This window comes from Nasonia vitripennis, chromosome 1, assembly GCF_009193385.2.
Source record: "Nasonia vitripennis strain AsymCx chromosome 1, Nvit_psr_1.1, whole genome shotgun sequence".
In the NCBI taxonomy this organism is placed as follows: domain Eukaryota; kingdom Metazoa; phylum Arthropoda; class Insecta; order Hymenoptera; family Pteromalidae; genus Nasonia; species Nasonia vitripennis.
In genome coordinates, this window is record NC_045757.1 from 31,847,174 (window position 1) to 31,857,879 (window position 10,706).

Genomic DNA, 10,706 nt, shown 5'->3' on the forward strand with positions numbered 1-10,706 from the left:
CTTTGCGTATACAGGTAAGTCCTCGTTCGAATATTCATTAGCTCCAAGTTTGCTTACACAATTTCTTTATTTAGTTACCGTTTTAATTGAGCAAAATATTGTTTATTAAATGATTCGATCAATAAAAAAAAAGTATTTGTGAAAAGCTACAGGCCAACAGTTTTCATTCTAATTTACTATTATTCCGTGAACTTTCAAATGTCAAAAATTTAAAATTACTAGCTTGCACTTTGCATGCACATAAAACAAGGTATTATAGATAACAAATTCCTATGCAGGTGTACGTTACCGAAATTTCTTGTAAAAACTACAACAAACTGTTCCAAGTGAGCGAATAGCAGATAAAATTTTAAAATCATCGACAGCAAGCTCAAAGCAATCAACCGTTAAATTTAATCAAGCTTCCTTTCAGAGTTTCAGATAACAGCCATGACTAATTCAAACTCATATTCGCGGCCTCTCGCGTAAAAGGGCGAACCTTCGGTACTATAGAATACAGTCCGTCGGTAAAATCGCAAGCAACATTTTCAACGCGCCGACGACCGTATCCCGAACTTAAAATTATTCCTAGATAAGAGAGCAAAAATATAATAAACGAGCTAAAAGGTAAACATTGCAAATGACATCCTGCTATTTATGCCACTCGTTCTTATAATTAAACCACCCACGCGTCTCGCTGTATTTTTAGCCGGCGCAAACCGGCGTAAACACGGCCTGCTGCAGGCATACCTCTATCCATACAGCGAATTTTCGACGAAGCTTCTAGACGCCCGAATGCGCATGGCCGTGTGTATAAATCCGAGTAACCGACGTTCACGGAATAATGATTTACGATATCCTGCACATCAGGAAGCTGCGAGAAAAAAATGTATAAATGGATTCGACAAATATTCGGCTGAGAGAATGCGCGCGACGCTGCGGCGGCGGCTATTTTCGCGTCTAGAATGATGACGGTCGATGTCCGAGAGACGCTGCGATGCGGTGATCTCCTTTGCTCGATAGGTAAACACTCGCGAATGTTCTCGCCGCACCTATAGCTCGTGCGGGTGCTTTGCTTTTGCAAAATTGCGGTTGTTGCCTTTTATGTTATTCAGGATTTTTGGAATGTCTTATTGGCGAGGAGTTTAACGGAAATAGAGAAATTTTCGAAAACTGATATGCGCGGCGCTCGCGGAAGATGCGAGAATATGAAAACTATAGTGTATTTAAGAGTCAGTCGTAAACAAATGAATTGCTCTAGATTTTTATATTTTTGCAGTTAACGGACTGTCAGCTATTGACTTTTTCACTGATTACCGAATTTGGAAATGAGATTTTTTATCTGCGTTTACACAAAATATTACGATAACATTTCAGTTTATTAGAGAAATTATTGAGTAACGCTGTCAAATGCCCTTAATATAAAACAAGCCTAGACACATCAGAATCCCAAGAAAATCTAATTTATAACCGTATAAATTACACTTGAGCAAAAAGTAAAAACAAACTGAAAATTCCCATAACTAAATAGCGAACAATTAGTCCGGGACGACAGTTTGAGATAAATAGATTCAAAATTAACACTCGCTTCAGTATTCACAAAAAAAGAACGAATTACATCAGCAAAAAGGGATCCCAAAGAATGCAGAGTTTCCCGAAAGTTCGCAAACCCGTGGCAACGCGTATCTGCTGCAGGCACAAACTCACCGCCCCTTCAGCCCCCACCTGGCCAGAACGGCCGCGCTCGAGACGTTTCTAGACCGCGGCGCGCTCCCCGCGAAGCTTCCGGCGCACTACGGCACTACCCAACTAGTCAAGCAGCCTCCTCTAACCTCCGAGCAAAAAGCGTCGATACGTCCTCTCGACTCTTGCTTTCACCTCGAAACCTCCTGAAAAATTCGAAAATAATTTTTCGTAACGACACTTCCGCGAACTTGGCGTCGAATCGACGATTCGAACGTGAAAAACAGTCGCTCAACTGAGGGAAAGTTCGAGAAGCGAGCGTAGTATCCGGGCAGAATTTTCTAGACTCGCGGCGGCTCGATAAAAGCGACGCGAGCGCGCGCGGATTCAATATTACGATACTCGACACAGAGCGAGAAGCATCTCAAGCGAGATACACACTACAAAGCGACTTTTATTTCTTCTCTCAAGTGATTTTCGACAACCGCTGTCATTACTGAAGAGATTTTCAACGAGGATAAACGTTTACCGAAGGGGAAAGCAGAAGTGCTACGAGTGATTTTAACCTGTACGTGAAGCAAATTACTTTTCGTTTGGATATAAAGAAGACTTACCGAGAGACACAAGATGCCGGAGGACGTCGCAATGGAACAAAGCGGCGAGGTGGAGACCTTCGCCTTCCAGGCCGAAATCGCCCAGCTTATGAGCCTGATCATCAACACCTTCTACTCGAACAAGGAGATCTTCATTCGAGAATTGATTTCCAACTCGTCTGATGTAAGTAAAATGAATTTTTTTTCACGTTTGAGAGAGGTCAACGGTCGATTTGTTTACTCGGGTTCTTGCAATTTTAGTCGGGATGGGATCGCGGTTTTTTTATTTCGACGATTGAATGATGCAATTTGTCGTTTGGTTTTGATACGTGAATGCATTTTACATTTTCGGAGAATCGGGATTTGTCGTTTTTGCGTTCGCGCTTTTGTTTTATTTTTCAAATTTTTGTTGGCGTTTTCAAATTTGAAAATTGAATTTTCCGTTTCAAAAAGAGATACGCTTAAGAATGTAAATGTAGATGGTTTTCAAATTTATTTAGTATTTTTAAAATAACCTCACTTTTCATCCAAAGTATAATGTCGAATGAAAAGAAATTTACATTCTAAATAGTGATATGATTGGAAACAAAAATACTGATTCACTGTTAAATTTTTCAGGCCTTGGATAAGATTCGCTATGAGTCGCTCACAGATCCATCCAAGCTCGACTCGTGCAAGGAGCTATTCATCAAGATCATCCCTAACAAGAACGATCGCACACTCACCATCATTGACTCGTAAGTATCTTAGTACTTTTCTCTAATTTAAACTTGAAAAATACTATTACTACTACTACTACTACTACTACTACTACTACTGATATTTCTAAATTAAACTTGTATGATTCTGATGATTCGCATTTCAACTGAAAAATTTAAATAAACAAAGTTTGATTCAGCTCTTGTCTCTTGTAAATTTTTTTAATTGTTCGATTCAATCTTTAATTTGTCAATCTATAAATGTAAAATAGCATTCGTGATACTAAAATTTTGTTCTTTTTCCTTGCAGTGGAATTGGTATGACAAAGGCTGACTTGGTAAACAACCTTGGTACTATCGCAAAATCTGGCACAAAGGCGTTCATGGAAGCTCTGCAGGCTGGAGCTGACATTTCGATGATTGGTCAGTTTGGTGTTGGTTTCTACTCAGCTTACCTTGTTGCCGACAAAGTAACTGTCATCTCCAAACACAATGATGACGAGCAGTACATCTGGGAGTCTTCGGCTGGTGGTTCCTTCACAGTTCGTTCTGACAATGGCGAACCCATTGGCAGAGGAACCAAGATCATCCTGCACATCAAGGAAGATCAGACCGAGTACTTGGAAGAATCCAAGATCAAGGAGATTGTCAAGAAGCACTCTCAGTTCATTGGCTATCCCATCAAACTGCTCGTCGAGAAGGAGCGTGACAAGGAACTGAGCGAAGACGAAGATGAGGAAGAGAAGAAAGACGAGGAGGAGAAAGATGAGAAACCCAAGATCGAGGACGTTGGCGAGGATGAAGACGAGGACAAGCCCAAGGACGAGAAAAAGAAGAAGAAGAAGACTGTGAAGGAGAAGTACACAGATGAGGAGGAACTCAACAAGACCAAGCCCATCTGGACCAGAAATCCTGATGACATCACTCAGGAAGAGTATGGTGAATTCTACAAGAGCTTGACCAACGACTGGGAGGACCATCTTGCTGTCAAACACTTCTCAGTTGAGGGTCAGCTTGAGTTCCGGGCCCTCCTCTTCGCTCCTCGTCGCGCACCCTTCGATCTCTTTGAAAACAAGAAGAAGAAGAATAACATCAAGTTGTACGTGAGGAGGGTATTCATCATGGACAACTGCGAGGACCTCATCCCAGAGTACCTTAACTTCATCCGCGGTGTGGTGGACAGCGAAGATCTTCCATTGAACATCTCTCGTGAAATGCTCCAGCAGAACAAGATTCTCAAAGTCATCAGAAAGAATCTTGTAAAGAAATGCTTGGAACTCTTCGAGGAGCTCGCCGAAGACAAGGAGAACTACAAGAAGTGTTACGAGCAGTTCAGTAAGAACCTGAAGCTGGGTATCCACGAGGACAGCCAGAACAGGAAGAAGCTGTCGGAGCTTCTGCGCTACCACACCTCCGCCTCTGGAGATGAGCAGTGCTCGTTGAAGGACTACATCGGCCGTATGAAGGAGAACCAGAAACACATCTACTACATCACCGGCGAGAGCAAAGACCAGGTGGCCAACAGCTCGTTCGTCGAAAGAGTAAAGAAGCGTGGCTTCGAGGTTGTCTACATGACTGAGCCGATCGACGAGTACGTCGTCCAACAGCTGAAGGAGTTCGACGGCAAGCAGCTGGTCTCTGTCACGAAGGAAGGCCTCGAGCTGCCCGAGGACGAGGAGGAGAAGAAGAAGCGCGAGGAGGACAAGGCCAAGTTCGAGAACCTCTGCAAAGTCATGAAGGACATCCTCGACAAGAAGGTGGAGAAGGTCGTGGTATCCAACAGGCTGGTCGACTCGCCATGCTGCATCGTCACCTCGCAGTACGGCTGGACCGCCAACATGGAAAGGATCATGAAGGCCCAGGCTCTTCGCGACACCTCGACCATGGGCTACATGGCTGCAAAGAAACATCTTGAGATCAACCCCGACCACCCGATCATGGAGAACCTCCGACAGAAGGCCGAGACCGACAAGCATGACAAATCCGTCAAGGACTTGGTCATGCTGCTGTTCGAGACCGCCCTGCTGTCGTCTGGCTTTGGCCTGGAAGACCCACAGGTCCATGCCGCAAGGATCTACAGGATGATCAAGCTTGGTCTTGGCTTTGACGACGACGAGATGACCGTGGAAGAAGAGAAGGCCGACAACGAAGTTCCTCCACTAGAAGGCGACACGGAAGAGGCTTCCAGGATGGAGGAAGTCGATTAATACGCGCGCGCTGACAACCTGCGACTACTTAAGACCCAAAGACTTTTTACTAGGAATTTAGAAAGACTGTTGTTAAATCGTGAGAGTATTAAGTTCTTAACGTGACACGGTTGAACGACGAGCGTGTATGTAGAGAATTAGTACGAATTTCTGCGAAAAATATTTATTTTATATAAATATGTCTACTGCGTGTCTACAATCGTTTCGCACAGCTCGTCGTTCAATTGTGCCTTTGCATTATACTCTTAGTTTTTTAAGAACATCGACGCGATTTTTTTCTTTCTTTTATCATACTTTTGTTTATACGTTTGATTTTTTTTCGTCATTACACGACACATCTTTTTTATACTTGTACAACGTTATAGTACAGTTTTCATTTCACTTTTTCATCATTCCGAGATTAAGCTATAATTTTAAGGGATGCTCGATACTTGATTAAGAATAAGATTGTTGTAAGAATCGACGAATTCGTGCCCAATAAAATTGAAGTTACGAATGTATTTCAACTCTATTCATTGTAAACCCTTTATATTCCTTTTCCTATATTTTATGAATCAAATCAGTTGGCCTCTAGTACTTATATATTGAGAAATACGTTTGATTCATTTCAAGATTGAATTGAAATTGTTCAAAACTAGATGCTTGAATAATAGAAGGCAATGTTTGAAAGTCAAAAAGTTTTTAATTTTTATTGAAAGTGGTTTAATTTTTTTTCACGATCAATTATTTCGAAAATACACTATAAATTAATAAGTGGACAAATTGTTTTATCAATGAATATGCTTTCCTCTTATACTTATATGCTTGAGTTAATAATATAATATGTGCTGAGATTACATGTAATAGAATACAAATTTAAATAAAATTTCGTCGATAAGTTAGAAAACTGCAAATCGTAATGTTGTCGACTTACCATCGCTCGATAAGAAGGAAAACACGTATTCAATTAGAATAGATTCGTACGATATGCTTTGAGCAAACGTTACAGTAGATTTTTATATAGATGGCGCCTCGTGATCCGAAAAATGATCGATATATTTAATTACTACTACAATGTGATACAAAATACTTTGAATGTAAAATAGATCAGGCAAATCATTTCATGTATTATATTTTCCAATCGATCAATTAAAAAAATAATTTCAAAATCACATGGAAATTCTCAAAATCATACTATTCTTCACATCTAAACTTTACAGTATAAAATCAAGAAATGATTTATTAAAAAAAAAAGTATAATGTTAGACAAAACTCCAAAACTTGACACGAGTTCTCTTCTTTTCTAACAAAAACGTAGCTACCAAGTTTATAGGTCGCTCGATGCAGCCCGTCACCGCCTGCGTGTCCTACAAACTTGCAAGTCCCGAATCGCTGACGCGCCAAATTCAAAAAAGTTAAAAATCCATCCTCACCTCAAAAAAACTTTTCTCCATTCCTTATACCCAGCAATTGTCGCTCGTCGTCAAAACCTACAGCACATTTCTGATGAACCGAACGGATCGAACTGGAATAAATCATCCCATTGTGCATTCCTCGCACAAAAGAAAACGAGCAGACCATCGAAGCAGCAGCAACTCTATTATACCACACAGCTATATAGCTATAGCTGCATTGTATAACGGGGCGAATAGTTATAATACTACGGTAGCTCTCTCTCTCTCTCTCTCTCTCTCTCTCTCTCTCTCTCTCTCTCTCTCTCTCTCTCTCTCGCCATTTATCGTCGCATTGGCGCCGCGGCCTCGTAACGTCAGCCGCGAGGAAAGCTGCCGCTGATTTTTCCCATAATTTATTAAATCCGCGCCGCTGGACTGTGCGCGATGATGAAATTCAGCGGGCGAGAGCGAGTTTATCCGACTCTAAATGAACCACTTTTCATCGGCGAGCCTCGCCGCGAGGCCACGCGAGAGAGCTTTTTCGACGTGGATATGACGCTTTGGAATTAATATAACGCGGGAGCTTTTCGCGTTCTTATTTTTAGCTATATACACCTGTATATTTTTATTTTTTATAAAATATACAATATTCTTTGTGAGTCTGTGCGTTCATATATTTAAATGTTTGTTTATAACTTTTTGCCATATGGACTTTGGAGAATATTTTTGCAAGAATATACCCGTTCTCGCAAACTACGAGCTGGTTCGCTTATAAGACTGACGAGTGAAAGGCGCGCGGTTTTTTTCGAAAAATTTCGAATTTACAACACAATAAAAATATTCGATTTTTAAACATGTCTGGCAAATACGGGATTTCCTAACACTCGCACACATCCAGTCGACGCGTTGCGAAAGATTCTTATTTAACATTCATAAAGCTATCGCGCGGTGTAGCACACAACCGCGAGGAAAACTAAAAAACTAATGCATAAATTACGAATGATTGGCAGATAAAGGGGCGGTGCGATCGTAAATTAATGTCGATCGAAAAAAGCTCGACAGCTGATCGTCGGTTTGTAAACAGCGAAATAAACGTCGTTCTGACAAAATATCATCATCCTCGAGACAGCTTTCACTTCCGTCGAAATTTCTCGCGCATCGTCGTCACAGATTCGCCGTTAATGATCGCGATGCGATGCTGATAATCGTACATACATTATACAGGAGGAGGTAGATCATGAATCGGAAAAAGATATATACGTGTGCCCAAGGCAGTGTGTGTGTGTGTGTGTACGTGTATTTACCAAGCGTCGCGTTATCATAAAATTTTCCACTTCGATACTTCCACGCAGCGACGTGGACTGCTGTTGCAAGTGTCTATATGTGTGCCGCCGCTGACATGTACACTTATAACCCTGAAAATTGAAAGTGTTTTGTACAATATATAGATAATCGGCTGCGTGGGCACGATTAAATTCGGTTTTGAAAATCGAAATAAATCTGCTTAGTATGAGTTACAAACTGGTCGGGTATATAAACGCGCGATTGCGATTTTTATTATTCGTCATATTTTATATCTATCGAGTATATAAAAGTATCCAAACATGGATTACGTGTATGTATCACGCCTATTTCTCTTTTCTCTATATACTGGAGTTTCATTGATTGAATTTGATCGATTGAAATTTAAATTGCTACACGGCTATTGAAAAAATACGTTTTAAAATATAATTTATAGAAAAAGATAGATCGTTTATAATCAAAGCGAGAATTAAAAATATGAGTTTAATAATTCGATAAAAGCGCTCGCAGCCAGTTCAAAATTGATGCAGAGTATCCCACGGCTTCCCCTAAAAAAAAAAAAAAAAAAAACAACGAAAAAATAGAACATCCAGCTCCCAAAACCCAAAAGAACGAAGTACAGGTACTAAACCCATCGCAGCGGCGGCTCCGAGAAAAGGAAGAATCGGCCGTTGGGGAACGAGCATGAGTAAACGCAGGCGCTCTTCCCTGCGTGGCCCGCGCGAAGCGAGCTAAGCTAGCTAGGCACCGCCGCGGCCATTTTGATTCCGCGTGATGTCACGCCGTGGCCTACTTTGCCTCGGCACTCCACGTGCACGGGTCGATGACCTCGCGTCACTTCTCTCTCTCTCTCTCTCTCTCTCCCTCCCTCCCTCTCTCTATACTCGAGCCTAGCGCACAGTGGTATTGGTACTACAGTCCCCCTTTTGCCTATCCCCCGGCTCTATACGCTCGTTTTTCGACAAACGAGCGAGGGGCCGCCGCCGTCGAGCCGACAATATATATATATATATATATATATATATATATATATATATATATGTGTGTGTGTATATATATAACGCACGCGCGCTGCTATATGCTCTGCGTATAGCTATACCTACTACTGCCCACAAAGAGAAGAGTATTATATATATTAGGGCTAGTACAGAAGCTCGCCCGGAAATTTTTACTCCGAGGAATTCTCTCACTCGTATACGTACACTCGCTTCGCCCTCCTTGATGGTGTGTGTGTGTGTGTGTGTGCAGGGATAGGCTTCTGCGGCAAGTGAATCGGTTGGAAAACGAGTCTGACGCTGCTTTGTGGAGGGAGATTTATCGATTCGATGGTGCACTTGTATAGAGGAGTTTTCGAAAATGGAAATTCTACCTTATTTTTTCGTAGCGTATACCGTACGTCCAACTATATTTATGAGAGTAGAGTATGAGGAGAAGTTCAACACGCTGCGCGGCCCTTTCATTATAAGAGACGAGAGAGAAAAAAATCCCGTGTGTATGCAGTGTATTTCTCAACGAGGGAGAGCCGAGTCTTTCGTCGTTTGCATAATTTTCTTCCGAGTTTTCTTAAACCATTGACTCGCGTTTTTTCTTTTCTTTCCTGTCGTGTGTATACACCAACGGTGCGGCTCTCTTCCGATTTTCTTCCCTCTTTTTCTTCTCGCTATTTTTTCATTCAAAAAAATTACGAATTTACTTTTTCTAAGATTTTCATCGTGCAGTCATAATTAGAGCTCGTTATGCTCCTTTGGCGAGAATAAAAAGCCGACAGAAGAGTATACAGCAGTTAATGTTCCTAATGTCATCAGCTAGCACGTTGCAGCGTGCCTTAACAATGTAAAAGCTTGAGTAGCTTGATTACATAAAATTATCACGGACCGCGTGTGCGTATAAACCTTTTTTTGTTATAAAAAATTCATGAAATAACTCCACAGACCTCTGCGTTTCCTCCATTCGAAAGCGTAGGATATAACGAGGTAAATAATTAAAAATACTCGCGGGTCGTCCAAAAGCCTGGAGAGAGACATGGAATTAAAATTCCATTCCCTCGGCCGTTTCGACGCTCCTCTATAATATAAAAGCGACTTTCTACACACGCGCCCACTATACGGAGTCGTTTCTTCATCTATACCTACACCGAAAATACAAAGACCCCATAGAAAGAGAGAGAGAAAAAAAAACGCGCCTCCAATTTAAATCAGTAAAAAACGGAGAACACGCAGACGTTCTCGTAAAGTATTCTCGTAAAAACTCCAAGAGTCTAGATTCCCATAGACGAAGGGTCATGACCCTCCAAGAGATATTACACCCTCCACAGGTAAACGAACTCTAGACGCTCGCTTGAAAAATACAGAAACAAAAGTGTAGATAAGCCGAGGAACCGCGGTGGGTTTGTAACCATGATTATATCTATAAAACCGAAGCATACAGATGCGTGTGTACATTAGAGTTATTTTTCGTCAAGTGGGAGAGAACCGGCCGTGGAAAATTAACTTGGTCGACAAATGTTTGACTTTCCATCCGCTCGGAGGATAATAAAAGAGATGTGGAACTCGAAGCTGTCGTTTCTTCGGGATTTCAGTTGGCCAATATAGCAACAATACTACGCATTACGAGCTGCAAAGGTGCAAAACACGCGCGCAATTAAGGCGAAATTTTGAAGCACGAGCCAGACTTATTCCGAGTTGGATTGTTCGCGCTGAACGTGGATACTGCGTGCTGTTGTCGTTTGCGAATTCGTTTACGATTGTTTACGTATTCAAGAATCGCTGTTTGTATGCTGTAACGTGATAAGAACGGAATTTTGAAAAGTCTTTTTTCATACAATCAATTTTTATTATTCCACTATACAAACGGAGAAAATTAGTCAGACCC

General features: G+C 41.5%; 1 protein-coding gene across 1 annotated transcript; it reads left to right on the top strand.

Moving 5' to 3' along the window:
* Window positions 1-1,962: 1,962 nt before the first annotated feature.
* On the top strand, window positions 1,963-5,660 carry LOC100116702 (heat shock protein 83). The gene is made up of 3 exons (XM_016990284.3): window positions 1,963-2,439; window positions 2,874-2,992; window positions 3,264-5,660. The coding sequence occupies exons 1-3, from the start codon at window positions 2,290-2,292 to the stop codon at window positions 5,158-5,160; spliced, it is 2,166 nt and encodes a 721-aa protein (XP_016845773.1). The 5' UTR covers window positions 1,963-2,289; the 3' UTR covers window positions 5,161-5,660.
* Window positions 5,661-10,706: the final 5,046 nt, after the last annotated feature.